The following is a 22,297-nucleotide window of genomic DNA, read 5'->3' on the forward strand; positions in this document are numbered from 1 at the left end:
TCCGGCGTGCGAATGAGTCTCACTAGACGCCTGCACCGGCCAGTGTTGGGGATTAACACATCTGATGGGGCTTTCTGTACGCATCATGTCTCCAGAAACAGTGGCCACTAGCTCAGCCTGCTCTGCCGCTCCCAACTCAGAAAAAGCGGCTGTGTGTGCTGTCAGACTGTGGAAGAGAGCTCGAGTCATGTGCACTTGCAAATGGATTTAGCGAAATTGTATGTCTGGCTTTGTCCAGCTTTCTTATCAGGACAGGAGTTTGCTTTGACTCCCATAAAAGCTTTGTTGTGAGGTATTGCCCTATGGTGTCAACTAGACACATCTTAAATGGGACTGCTGTTAACGAAGAGGGAACGAGAACTCTGGCTTTCTTGTTTCCATTTGTATTGATGGAGATTAACCTTGCTTTTGCCTCCATCTCTCCCCTAATACGCCCCCCCCCCCTTCAAACCATGCCCTTCCACACTCCACCTCTATGTCCCCAGCTTGAGATCTGCTCCAAAGGCAGTGTATGATTACATATTCCAAACCAACATAAAAGTTGCCCATCTATCCTGGCTGTCCCAAAGCAGGCACAAAGGTGCTTTCCGCTCCCTCTAGAGGTACGTGTCACCCAACACCCCACCCACACCCCCAGCCCCAGCCATGGCCCACCCGTTTATTTTGTCATGTGGCTCATTGGCTCATTGGTTTCTGGTGTCAGACTGTAATCAAGCGGCAGGCACAGCGGCATCACCTGCGCTGTCACACAGCTGGTGATGAAGGGTTTGAGAGCGTGCTTGGAACTGTTGGCTCCATGCAGGCCCCACGGTCTGACAGGCTGCAGGGGAATGCGTTCAGCTGGGGCTTTGAAGTCAAAGATGAAACTGAACTCTTCTGACAAGCCTACTGTGCTCACCCCCACCCCTCCCACCTAGTTTTGTAACCATCCTTTTTTTGCAGGTGCTCAACGAGCCATTTTCAGTTTGGGAATACAAAGTATACCAAAGAAAGAAAGAAAGACAGAAAAAGACAGATAGACAGATAGATATGGCAAGTCATTTCAGATGTACGGTGATGTGCTGGAAAGGCATTCAGATGAAGCACCCGTGACCCGTGGCCAGGTCAACCATTCAGCTTGTATCCCTGGACTGCAAACTCAGGGACATGGTGTAGGCTGTGCTACCTTGGACTCCTTGATCTTGACGGCAATGATCTGCTTCCGCTGGCGGATAATCTCCACCAGTTCATCACACTCCTCCACCAGCTTGGCCTCGTGCATGGCCGTATTTACCTGCAGGGAAGACCACAGATAAGCTGCTGCTGGAGAAGTTCAGGTCTACGCGCTTTGCAAACCCAAACTCAATTTGATTTCAAGGAGAGTTGAGGTTTTTTTTTTTTTTATCACAACCACCATTGGCACAAAGCATTTTCACAGATGTCCAAGTCCAAGATCCCAGTGAGTAAGACAAAGACAACAGTACCAAGGAAAAGCTCACCAAGAGCACAAGGAAGAAACCTTAAGAAGAACCAAGACTTTAATGGGAGCCTATCCTCCTCTGGACATCACAACATGAAAAAACCACCACGCAAAATACGCAATAAAGAACACAATACGTTATAAGAAGTAACCACCCAATTGTGTCCACAAATACAAGTAGGTCTGTGGATCATTGTTAAGACACTAATACTGTATAATTATTGTCTGGTCATCACTGTGGGATTCTCCATTTAAGTGACATCCCCTGTAATTACAGGATGCTGTGACTCTCTATCAAAGACTCAAGTCATACCCTCGACCCTTTTCCCCCCTCATCTTTAGCCAAAGCTCATTACTCATGTTAGATCCACTTGAGCTGTGTTAATCACACTCTAACAAACACAAATGCGTGCACACGCACGCACACACATGCGCACGCACGCACACACATGCGCACACACACACACACACACACATTAATTCCATCTAGCTTCAATCCTATTAAGAAAAGGTGACAGTTGAAAAAGATAACAGTCCAAAGGCACAGGCTTGCCTGAGCACAGCAGCTTTGAGGATTTGTCCTGAGTGACAAACTTTTCTACCGAGTCAGGCCTTCAAATGATGACGCAGCGATAAGGATGAAATAAACGGTGATATTTTCAGATGTCTTCCCACCGCTCATGCATTTGCATTCTCTGACAAAGCCCTCTTTCTCCCTGGAACCGAAGAAATCAGTGGGTCCTCAGGATACATTTTAAGGACTCTGTGGAGGCTGTGGCACAGTCAGGGCCAGGCATGGGTGTGCCTCCCCTGTCATGCAGATTCATGCTGACACCTCTAATTTGTGGCACTGCCATCTCCACACTCCTGCTACCAGGCACCTGATTAATGTTTTGGAAGGGACACTTTTGGAGAGATTTATCTCATGGCTGGGTCAGCATGCGTCCCAGATTAACACAGTCTCCTGTCTGAAAAATTCCTACTGCTCTCTCTGAGTATTAACTAAGGAATACATCAATGTCTTCAGGGCTTTAGGGTAATAATGTTGCTGTTTTGAATTATATTCCAACATCACTGTTACTGACATTACCCTAAAACCAGAATGAGCACGAGCCCCTGCTTGCATGCGTTCAGATACTGGCCTGAGAGAAGGGAAGCCCTTGCAGCCTGAGCTGATTGCAGCGTGCTCAGTTAATGGCCTGGCTCATCAAAGCCCGACTCCTCAACTCAGCGAGACTCTGCACCACACTTAATCTGCTGAGCTGCAGGTGCGGGGAGCCGAAGCCTGACGCCACTGCAGCCTAACGCAGGGCATGTGGTGTGCAGATGCCAGAGAGTGAGAGAGTGTGCACGCGTGCGCGTGTGTGTGTGTGTGTGACAAAGACGGACATGGCCCATTTTTTACACTGCTTAAAACAGGGCTTTCGTGCATGCTGACAGTTTGGTTAAGGCCTCCTCTGAGCCCTATGGACATGCTTTTGCTGGGGGGGGGGGGGGGGGGAAGATATCTGATTCCAGAGACTCCAAACCTCATGCTTTAGCATCCGTTGAGCTTATTTTCTTTATTCTAGTAAAGAGAAGTCATCGCACTGAGAATGTCATGAGGAGCCCTGCTGACAGACCATAAAGTGTACTTTGGTGTCATGATGTGGTGACATGATGTCACATGACATCATAAACCTTTCAATAGTTTCTCTCATGATTTAGAGATGCACAGCTTAAATCTCTCATTATGACTCATTATCTCATTATTTTGTGGTTGGGGCAAACCTCTAATGAATCTAATTTAAAAGCCTCTTCCATGACACAAACTACCACACACACGAAGACAAATTGTAAAAACTCAACACAATTAACTGGAATTGGAAAAACTTGCAATCACTTTTATTGGTTTTAATAGAACTAGGGATGGAAGAAGACTACACAGTCATAAAGTCTTCATATCTTCATGCCTCTTCATATCTGTCAGAGTGCAATCTTGGCTAAAGCTGTGAAATTCATATATCTCTCATGCATCCCTGACGTGTAGATCCCTGCTTTGCTCTGATGTGCAAAAGTCAGTTTCTCCCAGATGGCTCTGGAGGACAAACAAACAACTATACTTAGTCCCCGAAAACCTCCAGCATATATTATCCATAACCTCTATTAGTTTGGACTATGCCTCATTCAATCTTCAATAATTAACTACACCCTTGAAATAAGTAGGACAAACGTGGATGTGCCTGCAAAAGAAAAACTATTTTTCTAGGGTTTTCTGGCAAGTTGTTCTCACTGACACCCTGAATAGAGTACCTGATTAAAATTTGGAAAACAATTCACAGATTTTAATTTAGGAGCAGTGGTAGCTCAGTGGTAAAGGTACTCAACTAGTAATCAGAAGGTTGCCAGTTCAAGCCCCACCACTGCCAAGTTACCATTGTTGAGTCCTGAGCAATGCCTTTAACCCTCAATTGGTCAAGTTGTATTCAGTCATAAGTCACTTTGGACAAAAGTGTCAGCAAAATGCCTTAGATTTGTTTCCTATAACTACACAAGTCACCCAGTAGACATTAAACAGTATTGTATTAATGTGGTCTTGAGAGTGGCTGCCCTCCGGCACGTCCCCACGCTGCTGCTTTCGAAACACTCCTCCTGGATCATTTTAAGATGCACTGGCCTCTATGATGTTTTATGTGCTCCAAATAACCTCACGGGTTGTCAGGCCTCTAAAGCCTTTTGAATGAAAGGCAGAGGGAGTAGCATGACATTAAGGAAATCTAATGCGCTAGACTACATTCATCTGTATTCACTATTAGTGGGTCCATGATGATATTAGAAAGAAAGCACACCAATAAAATGTTTTTTTTCAACTGCACTTGTCCATGCAAAAACCAATAGGTTGTTTATGTGATGTGGAATAAATAGGCAACAAAACTTAAATCACAAAGAACAATCATATTTCATTGTCAGATGGGAATTAGCTGATAAGTTTTCAATGCATCAAATGCAATGCATCAATGAAGCAAATACATACACTGCACACAAAACTCTATTTGTACAATGGGAGACAAAAAAAAGAGACAAAACAACCTATTTAATACCTGTGAGTAATAACACTCATGTGACTGGCTATGAAACAGAGGCAAACTTCTGCACAATATTTTTACCATTCAGACCTTTTTTTAATATGGCTTTCACACTGCACAACAATATAGGGTTTCATATGTTCATAGTCTTTTGCAAGGTTTGCAAGGTTTTTTACCCCTCCAGTATGTGTAACAATTTTTCAAAACATAGAATAAACAGGCACAAAAAACCCCAAAACATTCAAACATGTTGACAATACCCAAGCAAAATGTGACTGTCTTACGTAAGGGACACACTGTAATCACTGTTCAGACAGCTAAAGACCTCTGGTGCAGCACACACCATCTGTGATGACCACATTCCTAACGGAGGGTCAAAGATCATCAATAAAAAGGCACAGAAATAGGGCCCTACTGTGATGATAATCATCTGAAAACACCATCATCTCCAGCTATCCTCTCTGGCATGCTACATCCTGATCCTATTACTCCAGTACTTTTCAATATATTTAAGGAGAATGAGAGAATAATCACACTACAAAAGAAGTCAAGCTCAGAAAATTAGTTTAAAATAAGCACACAAAATGAGGCTTAAATACAACAGCATATTTAATCACAAATGGAAATGCTGAACTGTCATTAAAGACGATAGAACCCACAGAGAAAGGTGTCTGTGATGTACTCAGACCCAGATGATGAGTAATGCTGGACTCTGCATTTGGGTGAACTCACCTCTACCTGCTGGCAGATCTGGATGAGTTTGGCCATCTGGTTCTCCAGCTCGCTGTTTCTCTTCACCAGATTGGTCAGGTTATTCTCTAGGGTTTGCTGTTGGAAGAAGAAAGACATGGCACTGATATTGGCAAGAGAATGCAGCCATCTCCCCAAAACTGCTTGACATCATGTTCTATTATTGTAAAGGGATTTTGAAATGGGTTTGTTAAACTTGGCTGATACCATGATTTTTGTAGTCTTTCTAGATTGTAGGTGAGACTAGAAATTTTGTTTTGACTTGCATGGAATAAAATATTTTCATCTACAACAGAAAATTGTACTTTGCGCCTTATGTTGAAGAGAACAGAAACAATTCTGCAACAACCTGAATGGATATAAATCACCATGTCTGTAGTCAGCTGCTTTAAGTTACAGCTAAGACTAAAAATAACACCTTGCTGAGTTATGTGTTATTGTATACTTGGTGTGGAGCAATGTTACTGTGAATTCCTGAGAGAGATACAAACAGTATGAGTTCAAAACAAGCAAAAACCAGCAAATTAGTTCCACCTGACAAACAGTAATCACAAGTTATGGGAAGCAGACAAAGACATTCCCACAGAGGAGGACAGGTAGGCGGGCCGACTTCAGCAGACCAAGCCTGCACTTAGAAGAGCGTGCTATTAGAAATCCTCACTAAAATAAAAGGTTTGCCAGAAGCTGTCCATTTGGAAATTTCTGAGCCAACTGGCAGACTGTAAAGCATTTGCAGGAAAGGCCCACACTCCGTCATCAATGACTAATTTCTATTGAAGAGAAAGAGAACTCAGCATGGGCTTATGGAACCTCAGTGACAGTGGGATGTCCTTGCCCTGGAAAGTGAGAATTGCTAGAGTTGTGCATGCTTAACCCCCCCCCCCCCCGCCCCCCAACAAACAAACAAACAAAACAAAAAACCCCAACCCACAAGGGATTTGTCAGTCCAAATAAGAGAATTGTCTCTGCTTGGCTACGTGCACATCTAACTGGAGTCATATATGAGATATGAGAGAGAGAGAGAGAGGACACACACACACACACACACACACACACACACACACACACACACACACACACACACACACACACACACACACACACACACACACACACACACACACACACACACACACACACACACACACACACACACACACACACACACACACACACACACTTTCCAGAGGAGGCAGCCAGCAACTTGGCATGGGTGGACAACACCAAATGAGCCGGAGTGCGACATAGTGGCAGCTGGTGCAACACACAAGGCAATCAGGACAGCCACAACCACAGAGTTAGCACACAAAAAGCACCACTGTACTCCTGTCTCATAGCTGTCAGCTGGTCATGCACACGGGATGAAGTGGGCCCTGTCCGCCTGCCCTCCCCCTCTGCAGGGTCCCGCCCACGGCCCGGGCACAGAGAAGGGCAATGGCAGGCCATGACTCACCGCGGCGCTCGTCTTTGACGCCTCCATTACAGCTTCAGATACTCTGCCAGGGCTCACTTGAAAAGCCTATGGACATACACGCACTCATGCACACACACACACACACACACACACACACACACACACACACAGACACACACATACAGACACACTCTTACTAGGGTAGGAGCTGCTTGGGGCTGGTCCACCCTGCTCTGCTGCCTCTCTGGCGCTTGCTGACTCTGCCTCTCTGCCTCCCTCGCCGGCCCAGCTGCGCGAGGCACCTGGGCGATGACGGCGATGGCGGCTCTGTGGCAGGCTGCCCACACAGGGCACACACACTGATGGTGGAGTGGTTGTGTCAGGCTAGCGAGCAGACACATTCATTTGACTTGACGGCATGTTTAAATGTGAAATAGTTCGTCGAGGACAGATGGAGGTCATTAATTAAAGAGGGAATGAGAAGGGGATGATTTATACATCAAACCCAGGCAGCACCTCCCCGGGGGTGGCGGACACAGGCTGCCAGAAAGGCAGGAGCTAGAAAGACAGGAGTCCAGTTGTAGTGGCACCATGCAGATAGGGCAGAAGGGGAGAGCCAGAGAAAGACACAGAGTAAGACTGTGGAAGAAAGAGTGAGTGAGAAAGTGATAGAGGGACAAAGATAAAAGGGCATACGTAAAGTGAGAATAAAGGTAGAAAATGGGAGAGAGAGAGAAAGAGTTCTCTGGAGCGAAGGGGCACTGCAGTGCCTTTGGTGTGCTAGGTCTGCAGTAGTGCAGGCAGAGCCTGTCAGAAATGCGCTCATTAAAGTAGTTACCAGACTTCAAAGTCTTGGCCTGCGACATGCAAGAGCAGAAAAGCTCACTGAGGGATGTGGAGACAGACGGGAGAGCTAGGACACAAGAAAGGGTGGAAGGGAGGGTGAAGGTGAGGGAAGATGATGATGATGTTTTGGGACTTCAGCATGTAAGGAACCTACACAGTGGCAGAAGTGAGAGAGGCAGAAAGAGGGGAGGAAAGGGAGTGTGAGGTTGAACAAAGGACAGGAGAGAGAGAGAGAGACACACAGACAGACAGACTGACACACACACACACACACACACACACACACACACACACACACACACACACACAAGAGTGTGAGTGAATCAGGCCTTGTGTCGAGAGGCTGCAGCAAGTGAGCCCTCTGTGCAGAATAACGTTGTTGTCACAGTCCATCACCCCTCCCATTACCCTGCATTATGTCATTCCGATGTGACATCATTGTACACGCTCCCAGTCTCCTAGTTGTCGTGCCTTGGAGAGAAGTTTTGGCTGATCTCCAGACACAGACCTGCAAGTTCTTACTTTGGCATAGGCCTCTCCAGGAGACCTCACACCTGCCTTAATCACAACAGCCCTGTGAACTCTGAGTGTTAACTGTCTATAAAACCCAAAACACCCATTAGCACGATTGTAGGGAAAGAGGCAGGACTGCCCTGGATACAACAAAGCTCAGCTCTGACGGAGTCCAGCTCAGCTCTGACGGTTTGCTGCAGTGACACTCGTGGTTCTGGGGTCGGTGGTTTGTCTTTGCAGGTAGGAGCTTTGGCCCTACTGGTTCTGGCATCAGAGCAGCAACACAAATCATGGAATAGAGCCGGGTCCTGGAGCGAGGGAGTGTGCACTTCAAAGCGGCTGTGTTTAATTATTTCTGGACCACCTCTCTTGATTTGTGAAGGACAGCGTGAGAAAGAGGAAGAAGCAGCAAACAGCAGCACTTTCCGTGCTGTGTTAATGAAAGACCTTTTAGGGCATTGATGTGTAAGGAACCGGAGTCTGCTGGGAAAGGCTTCTCAGAGAACCATTTTATACTACACTGTCTCTTGGACATGGACACACTAATGCACTAATTTAATCTTTACATTAATTTACACACTTATGCACTGGCTCTTATGAGAAGCTGCTACTGTTTCGTGCCAGGCTTAGCTCCTAATTAAATAGAAAGATTAATTTAGTCCTGCCTGCATAAGCCTTATTTAAGTTTGGTCCAGGTAGCTGCATTAAGTTCTTAACATGGTTGGCTTTTTCCTCTGCCCTCTATATCATATCAATTTGACATTCTGGTTTCAGATTCCAAGTACATCATGATAAATCATCTATACTCTGCTGTGCCTCTTCAGTTTTTATGGAAAGATATGACCGAGAGGGAAGGCATTTTTCATCTACGCTAATACTCTCTAGGTAAGCGGCATAAAAACAAACATGCAAAGAACCATCTCACCATCCAGCATGAACAACTTCATGGTTAAAGAGACAAGTGTGAAGTAACCGGAGACAAAGACAACAGACAAGTCTCTCTTCCTTTCCATCCCTGTCTCTCTCTCTCACACACACACACACACACACACACACACACACCCCACCACACACACACACACACACACCCACACCCACACCCACACCCACACACGTTTAGAGAGTGCATGTTTCCGGAGAAGCAACTCAAGGGAGAAAAATTCGCTCATGCTAATTACAGCCATAAAAGACATTAAGTGAAGAAGGAACTGCCCAACAAATTTTCCTAAGAATACTGCTCCATTATATACATGACCTCAATTCTGAGACCACAGTCATTATCCATCACAAAATGTTCCCAACATCTGCTGTAGAGTTGCTGTGCATTTATGTGTCTCTGCCAATCCTTCCATTAACCTATGCTGGTGATGCTTTTAAATGGAGACATCTCCAAAGGCTTCAGGTGGGTTGGAATGCCTTCTAATGAGGCTGTTATCTCCTGACTCATTCTGACTTAGCCTGCAGGGCTGGCATTTGTTTGGGGGAGAGGGGTGTAAGTGCCCTGCACATGTAGGTTTGCTAATGGCCATCACAAAGCATGAGCAAACAGTTGCAAAACACATGAGACACAGAGAAAGACAAAGGTTTTTATATGAACCAAAAGGACAACACTAAAGATGCAGTGGTGCAGGAGACTAAAAAAAGCAAATAAATAAAATAAATAACAATGCCCTGTTTATTTATGACTGTATCTTTGTCATTGTTGCTATTTTTGTTTGATTATATTTTTGTACCATTGTGGCTTTTAAACTGGCAAGTTCACCTTGAAACAAGTCCAGTTGTCTCTTTTGCAAGCTGTGAAAAAGGAATCCAACCCTGCTTTGTCACAAGACGATGAAGCCAGGATCATTTAGTTAAATAGCACAGAAAATAATTTATTCTGAAAATGAATTGGTGGAAATGAGCATCAGCTCATGTCAGGAAGTTCAATGGCACCAGTTGGGACAAGCACGGAATATCTAGAGTGACTTACATTGCTTGTCTGGGAAATGGCTTTACATATTATTTTGTGTAACACAATTAGCCGCTGCAGAATTTTCCCAGATTTGAATGACAAGGTGATTAGCTGCTCCCTAGTGAGGCAGGGTCACCAGTAACTCTGACAACTTATTCTCCCAGATGCCGGTTTGTTCTCAGATGTGCAGATGTTTGAGAAACATTGAGATGAATGACAGCGGGCCTGAAGCACAAACACAGAGATTCGGCCTGGGACTCAGCCTGTGGGCAGAACACAGATGCTTAGCTTATGTCACCGCCCAGGAATGCTGGGCCTGCTCTTGCCAAAATCTCAATAAGGCAGTAGTGCGAACTGAAGGTGAGAGAATGGGTGGAAGGAGAGGGTGAGACCAATGATTTTGTTCACATAGCTCTGCTGACAGCACAAGTTACGGCGTCTGTGTGCAAAAAAGTGGGCGCCATTCAGGAGAAAATGTGATTATAACTGGACTTTTTACAATTTGTTGTTTTAGTAGACGAGGCACTCCACTGAGTGAGAGACTGCAGTAAACCACTTGATCGAGCATAGTATGAAAACAGAATGAATTGCTGAAGTGATGGAATTTAGATCTCACTGAAGTCAATAGAAAGGGAGTCTGCTGTTTTAGTTCTTTTTTCTCTTCATAAATCACAACACCCCTTGGGTCCTCCGAATTGGATTACATGTCAGATATTACCTACAGCAGTTATACAAGCCATATAAAACTTGGCCTTTTGTGATGGCCCTATCCCCACATGAAATCAGAGATTAATGTCTTTTCTGCAGAACCTTCATAAATGTACTTCCCCCCCATCTCTCCCCCACTACAGATGAGGAAGGCAGGTTTGACATTATTAAAAGTTCTAAAAAAAAAAAAAAGGTTAAACAGGTCAGGCCAGGCAGGTCATAGTGTCTCAGCTGACTGCACATCTGCTCATGACCTAATCGACATTTCAGATAAAACATACAAAATGCCTTTTTAGTAATACGACTAATCAAGCCTTCTGCACTGAAACAAGAATATTTTCTGCAGAGTTCTAAAGTGTGTGGCAGGCACGGCACATGTACTCTTATTAATGCTGCACAGGCCTCCCAAAATGTTTCCTTCATAAGGTTACATTATTAACCCTCAAATCCAGCAATCCAGCATAAGCCAGGCTTAATTAATGGAACACTCAGCGTGAGACCTTCAGCCAATTGAGGAGCTCATGCCTGCAGAGAGAGACATGGCATGACATGCTCAGATTCACCACTGGATGTCTCAGCGAGGATGACGGGTGAGTCAGCCCGTCATCACGAGTCCTCGAAGCCCTGTTCATCCCTCCACTGTCTGAAAAGGTTCAAAGTGAAGATGAGGCCCCTCCAAGTGATGGCAGCATTACAGCAGCCTGTGACTACTGGAGCTGCTTCAGGGAGTTGGTAAAAAATGCCAGCGGATACGTTGGCATTTCCTTAGACTATAATTCACCGCAACGCTTTAACCTTGCTCTCCTTCAGAACTGAAGCCAGGCTATGTGTTTTTCCAGGCAAGCAGCTTCTGGTCTCTGGCCTTTAAGATAAGACTCATAACTAGCGTGTAGCCTCTTCACCGCCGACCGCCTTCCCAAGATACGCAATGTCTCGCTGGCACGCTATGCATAAATATGTTTTGAAGGAGGGGATAAAATAGCATGCTGGCAGCAAGGCTCTCTTTCTCTGGGAGTTCATAGTAGAGATGTGGCCTAGTTCTTGAACCACAGGAGACAGAGGCAGCCATTTGAGACGCACAACAAGGCCACGTGGAATCTGGCAGCGGCGGGCAAAGGAGCACCCTCCGCCCCGCCCCCAAGTCATTTTTAGTTGGCTACACTAAAAAAAAAAAATTAATTAATAATAATAATAATAATAATTTATTCTTCCTTCCACCAAACATTTGGATAAGAAACTAATACAGAGATATTTATGAAGTTCTATCAGAACTGTGGGATTTTTTTGAAAGAGAAATGAACGGTGTGCTGTTTCAAAAGCCAATGGGCCCAACATGGGTAGACGAGCTTGGTTTCACCAAACGTATATTGGCGAGAGAGAGGAATTGTTCATGTGTTTCAACTTTTGCCAGTGAAGCTAAACGCAGTGACTTCTGCAATGCACAACACTGGAGATCTTTTTTTTTGTGCGAGCACATTGTGATGCAGGATGTGTAATTATGTTGACAGTGCAAACTATGTATTTTTTAAAACCTCCTGCGGATCCTAATCTCCCACAGTAATTAGTGTGTATGGCAGAGGGCATAATGTTAGTGGAGGAGATAAGAAGTGCGGGCCTCAGTAGGGCTGGGCGTTCCTACTCACTGTCTGCACTGTGGCAGCCTGGCAGCTCCCAAGAGTCACAGGCGCTCTGTCTGTCACCAGGCTGCAGCACGGATCAGAGGCTACGTGCCGACAATTTTAGCTGCACGTGCACACATGCGCTCATTTAAAAGTAGGCCCTTAAAGAAGTGTGTGTGTGTGTGTGTGTGTGTGTGTGTGTGTGTGTGTGGGAGGGGGGTTAATTCGGGTCAATTAATGTGTTGGGGAGGAGAAGGACCTTCACTATGACACCGTGCTCATTCATATATAATACATCTCTGCTCAGTGTGATTTCTGGGTGCTCTTCAGCATGGAATGAATTATGGTTGACTGTGTAGGTCTAATTTACACTGGGGACATTGGGGACACTGGGGACATGTCCCCACCACTTTTCCAAAGTGTACTCTGGAAATTTTATGTAACAGTTTGCTCCAGATACCAGTCTAAACAGGCTGTGAAAATAGCACTAGGATCATGTGGAATAGTGTATTTGGTCAGTCCATGCCTCTAAACTATGACATGGCTGTTATTGCACATTGCACTGTGAAAAAGCCTAGAGAAATAATGAAATAACATTTTTATTTTTTAATCAAAATAAATAGAAAACAATCATTACAGATATATTTTAAACCGTAATGCCGATACTTCTTGTATAGTTCAATGCAAAAAAATGTCATAAACCTCCTCTTTTTAGTCCCTGCTGATTTTTTTAGTGAATGTGTGTGCCCGAGGACTTGATTTCTTAAATGGAACACAAATTTGAGGGGCAACAGAATTGAATGCAACACCTGTTCCGCATTCTTGTCCCCAGAACTTTTCAAAGCAAAAATGCCATGGAAGACTATGCATTAAATCAGGACCTTACTTATAGAGAATGTGTATACAAGGTTTTATAGTTAAAGTCAGCCTTTTTTGGTACAAATTAGATTTCTCTTCTTTTTTTTTTTTTACTTGAAAGACACAAGCCGGTAGAAAAGTAGAAAATGCTTTAGAATGCAAGGAATGTTTACATGAGTTCATGCACGTGGGCCAAAGTGTTGCCTGTCAATTCGCTCATGAAGGAAAGGCTTATCCCTGATGCTGACCTCCGAGGTGGTGTGATAAGATCCTGGCCCTCTGTCTTCTTCCACAGCTCACAGGCAGGGGCAGAGATAAGGCCTGCAGGGTAGAAAGAGCCAAGGGCTTTGGCTTGGGCTGTGAGCACCCCACAAGGAAGAGTGGGAGGAAAGCTGGGATTACTGAAAAAGCCAAGAGGAGTGGCCAGAGGTCTCGGGCATGCCGCAGACATGTGGCCTGACTCATGGTCCCTGCCTCATCCAACCTGGCCAAGAGGAGAGTGAACTTGGACATCTGGACAGTGAGGTCCTGGATAACCAGTGTGTATATTGAGCTAAAAGTTCTCCACAAGTTTGGGACTGCCCTCTAACATTACAGCATTAAGTGGAGAAACTCAAGTATGCACTTGATATGTGAGTGAAGTGTGCGTCACCCAGGGCAGTGAGTCTTTGCACCAAAGGGTCAAAATATCTTGCAGACACCCAGATATACAATGATTTTGAATATTTGTTTGTAACATGTAGCACCATTACAGAAAAACTACAGGACAACTTCAGGTGAAAATGAGTGAACTAAACCCACCCCAATAATGAGACAATCTTAGAAGAACTGTCCAGCTAGGGATAATTTCAAAACAGACCAAAATAACAGAAGCCAACACACCTTCAGAATTAGGTAATGCAAACAACTTACAACTTTCTGAATTTCAGCATACGGTATTAGAAAATGGCCAGTGAAGAGATGGCAGAACATGAGTGCATGTGTGAGACTTTCCAAGAAGAACTAATACACAAATCCCATTTCAAAGAAGAGCAAGATTGAGTGAAATAATCTCTTAAAACCAGAGTCACTACATCTTATAATCCCCTTCCCTGGGCATTGCTGATATGGCCCCTTTCACTTTGCTGTTGAAGGGTGATATTTGCATTGCCTTACACTTCACACTTTAACACAAAGCACAGGAGCATCATGACATGCTAAAAAATGATGGCTGAGAAAGTTCTAGAACTGGAAAACTGGAGTAGGTTGCTCGGTATAACAACTGCTACGCTGTAGGGCTGATAACTGAACCCAGCGCCCGTTAAAAGCCTGCTGACACCTCACTGCATAAAGTGGGAAAGAGTTGGCTTTAGCAACAAGCCTTTATATTTGTCCCCAATAGTCTGTTACAATATTCCAACTCACAACAAGCACCAGATGTTATTCATGTGTGGGATCATATGCATGGATTCTGCAACTTTTACACACACACACACACACACACACACACACACTTTTTAATTTTTTTTTTAATTCAAGGATTTTTGTGTATCAACTATTCCCCCAAAGTGAATTGTCAGAAGACCAGTAGTATTTGCACAAATCAAAACTGCACAATTCCACCATGCCTCCAGCGATAAGACAGACAGAAAGGATGTTTGCACCCAAAAAAGCCAAGGCAATTGCCAGATAAGCTATTAAAACTGTCCTTAAATCAACATTTAGCTCTACTATCTAGAGACAGCCTCTATTTCACGATTATTGCCGCAGATAGGAGGACCACTATGAACCACTTCCCTTCATCTTTCGTTACTTGCAAAGTCGAACACAATACACGCTATTGGCACACTGCCACCACCCCCAGGCACCTTTTGCTGGAGGATGGGTTAATCACAACTTGACAGCAAAAAAGAAAATCTGTGCCTGGTTCTCTGTGAGAGAGAGAACCCAGGCCCTGTCACCACACAACCCTACTGGTGTGAGCTTGCAGGCGATACAGGACGATAACAGCGCTGTTTAGAAAGTGACCCGGTTGGCCCAGTGATCGCTGAGGCTTGGGTGGCGATGGGAAGGTCTGTGTCTGCTGAGCCAGGCACAAACTGCCGGTAGAAGATTGAGGACTTGCTTAAGGAGCTTAAACTAAGAGGGCCGGCTGCCAAACACGCCGGAACTTTAATCAGCGCAGACTGATGCAACTTGCAACTCTTCCAAAATAGAAATTAAGCCTTTAATCGCCCCTTTTATTCAGATGTCATATTTGGACACACAGGCGGGAAAAAATCTAGCACACACAATGAGCTTCATTCCCTGGCTTGCACTAGAGCACTGCTGTCATGCTTTAATCTGTGTGCTCCTCCGTGTAAGTGACATCAGGATGCGGGAGCAGGAGGATGGTGAAAGTCCACCATGGGCCAGCTAGTGGAAACTGTTTGTCCAGTGCCATTTTGTGCTGGGGAGGGTGATAGAAGGGCTTGGTAAGACTTAAAAAGGACAGTGGCTCATTTGACCATTTGTAAACCTGGCATGAACCCTCTGTGAACCAGGCGTAAATCTGGCGTGAACCTGGAGTGCCTGCCCACTAGTTCCTTGCCAGCTACTGTGATAAGCTGCCTACAGGCTGCATTGCATGCCTCATGGCAAAAGCAACAATTGGCACTCACTCTTGAGCTCGGCTTTCATACAATTCGGCTTTTTGCAGGGCAGAATGAGACACAGCATGGACCATGCACTATGTTGCTAGGCACATCCGTAGAGCATATGCACAATCAAGAACTTTGCACTTTGCTTACGACTGAAGACAATTAAAAGTCTGCAGCACAGAGCTCGGATGCATCCCATCTCTCTCCCCCCCAGTTGGGGAGCGAGAGTTCAAAGTCAGGCAAAGTTCAAAGTTGCAGCAGTGGAACATTCAGATTAGCTGCCGCGGTGAGGGAAACCAGCCTCAGCACCAGGTTTCCTGCACAAGAAGTCTATACATTAAAGTGCATTTCAAAATGAGCTGCCGATGTTAGTGCAGGACCCTCTTGCAACTGATAATGAACAGAGCAGTGTTGGAACAGAAACTCCTCTGACTGCTGCTAAAACAATGCTGCTCAACATGCACCTTCAACACACAAGATAATTAAGAAAAAAATGTTGTTTCACTTAAACAGTACTAGCTGCCTCCTTTCTGGCTACAAAGAACTGCTTGCAGAAATAAAATCATGGCCATGTGAGTCATGCCAGCTTCTCTTTCCTTGTTAGCTGGGGACAAAAGAGGCAGAACTTTCTCAGGTATCCACTTTCCTATGTGTAACAAACAATGCTGCTCACTTCACATGGCATGAGTATTCTTAGTGTGAGTGCCTTTACATCCTCAATGACCAGAGGGGGAAGACACCAGCAGCTGGTGTGAATAGCAGATCACAGGGAGATCACATGTGCAGGCAACAGCCAACAACATAACGATGATGCATGCCCAGAATGGCAAGATATTGATGAGACTGGATTATGATGGGACTTCAATAGCCTGCCTCTCCAAAAGATCTCAAATTAACCAATCCATCCCATGGGAACTGGCACAGTGCATTCCACCAGCACCTCAACCTGCTCGGTCCTCGTAATTCGAGTCATGCAGAGATCACTGCTGTAACAGGAAGGCCACTTTTTGCCAAGAGTCGATGCTGAATCTTATTTCAGTGCCTCCCAAACATAAGGCACCTTAAAATCAGCAGTTGGTTATATTTTATTTTGTACCTGTATTCATGTGTGTGCACATGACAGCTTCAATTCAGCATGGGTCGAGAAAGGGCCATGAAAGGGTCTCTGTGTTTAGGTCCCAATTCAGCAGCAGGGCTCTTTGTGGTGAGAGAGTGCTGAATAGAGCCAGGCTTTTAGGAAGTGCACACTCATCTACTCTGATAATGGCTGTAGCTCAGCAGAGCAGGTGGGCAGGGGCCTGAGCCCATACACACTGGGCTTCATTTTCAGCATTTGAAACACACGGCAAAGTAAGATGTCACTGCAGGGAGGACACTGCTCAGTGTGGGGCTGGTGGGATGAAATGCAGGAGATAAAACCAAAGGAAAACTACAGTGCATGGAATAAACATGTATTTTGAGGGCTTTTGATCCTTCAGACTGAAACAGGCTTGGGAAGGCTAACAAAAAAAGACAAAACAGCTAATATGAGACAGCGCTTGGTGTACATCCACTGCTGAACCACTTAAAAGGCAGCAGTTAAAAAAAGGAAAAACAAAAAAAACGTAACCAAAAAACTTAAATGTAAACTAAAATTATGGAGATTTGGTCTCTCTAACTGCTGGCGATTTTTAGTTTTGCTACTTTTTTGAAAAATTGAAAGACCAAATCACCAAAAGCATCAAAAAGCCTAACTACAGCCCACAGAACCACAGCGCACAAAGACTCTGCAAGAAATGTAGTGAAGGCATCTCGCTCACCTTGAGCTTGTCGAAGCGCTCGCTGAGCGAGGTCACCTGGTGCTCGCGGTGACGGCCCACCAGTTTGCAAAGGGCGCAGATGAGCTGGTCGTCTACGGCGCAGTACATGCTCACCTTCTCGCTGTCGTGCTCAAGACAGGCCAGGCCGTGGAGGTGTGCATCGGCCACGGGCTCCAGCAAACGGTGGCTGGTGAACGGCTTCTTGTTGGGATGTGTGGCGCGCAGGCACCGCTCGCAGTATGACACCTCGCATGTCACACACGTTTTGATGGCTTCGCGTGGGGGCTCCTGCTCGCAGAACTGGCAGGCTACGCGGTGCTCGGCCGACATGACGCTGCCCCCGCTGGTGCTGACTGTGCCAGCGGTGCCGTTGGCGGCCGGGCTGGCGCGCGAGCTCCCGCCGCCAAGCGTGGCGCTGTAAGGCCGGGCCGGGCGCCGGCTCTCGCTGGGCGAATTGGGCCCGCTGACGGAGGCCTTCTGGAAGCGGTCGATGATGTTCTGCAGCGTCACATTGCGCTTGAGGCCTTCTAGGCCACGCTGACTCAGTGTGATGACGTGGCGGCACGTGGGGCACTGGAAGGCGGAGACGGACTCGAGAGGTTTGGAACCAGAGCAGTGGGAGACCAGGATGCGGTGGGCGCAGTTGAAGCACAGGCTGTGGGCGCAAGGCAGCAGCAGCGGGTCCTCAAACAGCTCCAGGCAGATCGGGCACGTCAGCTCGGACTCCAGGGTTTCCATCTTCAGTTGGACCGATCTAAAGGTGACATCAAATCCCACAGAAGCTGGTCAGTCACCTGCATGGCAGATAGCCGGGGGTTAGTGGCAAGCAGTCACCCCCAGCTGCCCTAGTAGCCCTAGGGAGCAGCAAAGGTGAAATTCCACTACAAATTTCTTCAAAGCCCAGATCACATTTGCTAGCACAATGAAGCTTAATAGCCAACATAGAAATTTGGAGTGGAATATCACTTTGATATAAAGCAGGCAGGTTAATGATGGAGAACAGGTCAGTGTATGCCCATGAACAACAAGGTGTTTGGATTAGTGATATCGAAATGAAAGATATGCTTGCAGAATAAATGTACTGTGAAGATGTGAAGATGTACTGTAATATGCGGTCAGTTAGAAGAGAGATTAAATTACATTTGGTATTATTTAGTGAGAAAAGGTCAAGCAAGTGATGGCAGAATAAAGAGACATTTGCATTGAGCCCAAACTAAAAACAGCCTTTTCAGCCGATTTATTTTTAAACAGCTGCCTTTGTCTCTGCATTGTCTCTTCGATAGACCAAGTAAGTAGTAGATTGCTGAATTCTGTTTTTTTACTGATCTGAAATGACCTGAAATAACAAATGCAACAAAGAATGCATGATACATACATGATGTTATGAATCTGTGATATCACAGCAAAACCTATAAGTAGATGCTTCTAAATGACATGACTGAGATTAAGGCTGCATGCTCTGGCAAAAGCGATTGTGCAGCAAATTTGTCAAACAGACTGAAATCTGGTGATTCACTGGAATGCCGCATGTCCAAAATTAGATGCCATGCAGAAAAAATGCAAGTGCTCATGCATTGAACAGTACTATAATAAGCAAATGCTACATTTTAATACATGTAGTCCTATACATATGCCTATGCCTCATACCGACCTGCGCAGGTCTATATCAAAATACTGCAGTATGAATTAACATACATTTTGCAACTTTTACTTTCTCAGTAAAAAGGGTAAAAAAGGAGAGAAAAATCCGTACCCACCCACGTTTACCCACTCCTCACTCTGCACCATGTTTCTTAGGTTACTGTATGATTTTACTATACTTCACACATTGCATAGCAACACATTGGGTATTTGAAAGAAAAAGAAAACCCTTAAACCGGTCATAGTTTTACAAGAAGCGTCACACAGAAGCACAGTTAAGTGTTTTATTATGGACTGTGAAATCAATTATAATGGGTGAGAAGTGTAAAACACACTAACTACGGCACAGTAACACTATCTCCCACAGACAACACATACATGCAGACACCTCTTAATCAGTCTTCCACACAGGGAAACAAAGTTAACAAGGGAATTAATGCTGATAAACCCTGTTAATGTGATTTCATTAATATTTCTCACTCTTGCAGGGAAATCGCACCTCTCCCTCTGTCTCTGTTCAGCCATGTGGCTGCTTCTTCATTTGGCCCTCAGCACACCACCATTTTTAACATTTCGCTTCTTTAGTGTCATACATGGAATGGTACATGACACATGAAGAACCAAAAAACCAAATGCAATCACAACACACCATCTTTGCATGCCTTTTAAATCTAAATCATTTTACTTCTTAACCTCAGGTTTGCAATTTTAGACATGCTTTTCTGTTTCTAAACTTCCACTGCCCAAGACTGAAACCAGCCTCATCTGGTCAGTTACTGCTACTAGAGACTGAACCACTGTCGGAAAGCACACATGCTCAGGCTTCTCTGAGAACTCTTAACTCTCTGGGGCTTCCTAATCTGCTCTCACCACCATGTCGCCCTAGAATAAAGCAACAACAGGCCGCTAGGTAAATTCATTATTGGAAAAAAATAAATAGCAGATAGCATGGTGATAAGACGCAGTGCCCTTGGGTAACCTTTACCTGGCTCCTTGTTCTGTTAGCTCTCTGGCTACCTTTGGTCCTTGCAAAAGGAAGCTTGTCAGCTGCCTGGGATCTCTGGCTAGTCAAAACCCCATTATCACAATCAGTTAAGGCAGACAAATACAGCATGGAGGGGTGCATGACCTGCATGAGCAGACATTAAATGAAAAGTGAAGGTCAGAGCACAGCTCTGACCTTAATATTTTAAGTAAATGTCACAATTTTACAGGAGGTACTTAATTAGACAAACATGTTTTGGATGAAAGGTGGCAACTATTAAAATTAGTAGGAGTATGATGGTGTCATGAGGAAATAAATAATTAAAAAAAAATGCCACTTTTTAAAGAATTTCAAGAAAAACAGGAGAAGGTTACAATGGAGAGCTCAATTAATGACAGTTGTGGCTTGCACACAGTTTTATTAGATGCTTCATTTAGCTGACAAACCCATGATCCTTCTTTAAAAATAAATAAATAAAGGAATCAATTTCTGTTGGAGGTGATTCATATATTAATCATTTCACTTTGAACTAAACTTCAGACAATATTTCACTCAGTACCTCACAGTAGCTATTAGGTTGGTGTTGCACTAAGACCAGACAAGAATGCCAAACCCATAGGCTGTAGCATGGTCCCTCTTTTGTATGAAGATATCACCTGGTTACTGATTTTGGCCCTCTCAGAGGAACCACAGGGGGAAGTGGTGGAGAAGTAGAGTGTTCTGTTAGGCTGGGCTGCTTTGGTTCGTAACTGTCTGTCTGTGGGCCTTTATATAAGGGTACAGTAGACCCCACGAGAACTCTCTTAGCCACTGCTGTTCTCAATCCCACTGCAAAAACAAAATGCATGAGTCACCGAGAAACATGTCATTTCTAAAACAATGACAATTAGCCTTGTCCAAACAACTGGGACAATTCATTTGTAAAATGACTTGCAGAACAACTCTTCCTTGAATTCTATTTGTACAATGATTATAAAACAATGATCACTAATTCAAACTCAAAGGTTATAGAGTTACTAGACACCATGCCTATAAGAATCATGTATTTCAAATGAAAGGCATAACTCTAGAAGATACTAAACTAATGTAAAAATAAATGCACAATTAATGAAAACTGGTGCATTTCATGAGTAACCAGTAAACGCATTGGTTTACTAATATTTTCAGCAAAAACAGAGAGGAAAATAAGATTGGGTGTATGATAGGAGATATTAGTATTGACCTACTTCAGCAGCAGACATCCAATTTCATCAAATCGGTTACGTACATCATCCTTGCCCTCGATAAACCAGCCCACTAGAAGAACATCTAACACGAAAACATTAATTGATAATATCATCACCAACATAACAATGGTATCCAGTATCAGTGGTGTACTTTATGCTGATTTTTCATCATCTTCCAGTCTTTTCCCTAATACCAACAGTAATGTGCACAGTTAGAATATGTATTACTGGCAGAAATTTCAATAATAGTAACAGTAACAAATTCAGTGAATACATTTCATACTGTTCATGGAATGATGTTCAAATTCAAAGTAAATGTGCCAAGCACCTATTCTGCATTTAGATAGATGATTACTCAAGGCGTTTATCAATAATTTCCATTTGAACAGAAGCATCTTAAAGGTTTTAAGCCCCAGATCAACAATGCTCAGAAGAGAGCAATTAGCAAAAAGCATGAGCTTCATATAGATTATTTAACAAATCCCACCTGTTAATGTACAGAAAATATTGTTCATTTCTAAATAAAAAATACAGCACACACTCAGAAAAGAGAAAACAGTATTATGGTAAGAAATTCCAAAGAGCCAAGAATAATATGAAAACCACATGGCAAGTCATCAGTGAACTCAATTAGATGTACTCAGACTATATATGCTAAAGAATTTCAATCTCAGATGCACAATCTTGTCATTTCTTTTCAAAGTGAAAGTGCTAATGAATTCAATGATTCAGGCTGGACCCTTTGCAGTTAGCAAAAAAGCTGTGGCTCTTTAGCTACCTATAACTCTGTTACTAACACTGTTACTACCAGACCCTTCACCGGCACTTAATGCTTTCAAGTT

The 22,297-nt window shown here is 44.3% G+C and overlaps 1 protein-coding gene across 12 annotated transcripts in view; it reads right to left on the reverse strand.

Annotated features, from left to right (window-relative positions):
- Positions 1 to 22,297, reverse strand: part of mid2 (midline 2) — an 87,503-nt gene that overhangs the window by 20,918 nt on the left and 44,288 nt on the right. For 3 of the 12 annotated variants that reach the window (XM_035531948.2, XM_081699438.1, XM_035531945.2), the window contains 4 exons: positions 17,604 to 18,357; positions 6,728 to 6,793; positions 5,257 to 5,352; positions 1,166 to 1,273 (listed from right to left, as the gene is read on the reverse strand). In XM_035531948.2, coding sequence (XP_035387841.1) covers positions 1,166 to 1,273; positions 5,257 to 5,352; positions 6,728 to 6,793; positions 17,604 to 18,341 — 1,008 coding nt within the window. In that variant the 5' untranslated portion in view covers positions 18,342 to 18,357. Of the gene's footprint in view, positions 1 to 1,165; positions 1,274 to 5,256; positions 5,353 to 6,727; positions 6,794 to 17,603; positions 18,398 to 20,885; positions 21,173 to 21,455; positions 21,538 to 22,297 lie in introns of those variants that run through there. The other 9 variants (XM_035531943.2, XM_081699433.1, XM_035531947.2 and 6 more) reach the window with 7 other exon arrangements.

This window comes from Electrophorus electricus, chromosome 16 (assembly GCF_041902795.1).
Source record: "Electrophorus electricus isolate QZ-2024a chromosome 16, ASM4190279v1, whole genome shotgun sequence".
NCBI lineage: Eukaryota > Metazoa > Chordata > Actinopteri > Gymnotiformes > Gymnotidae > Electrophorus > Electrophorus electricus.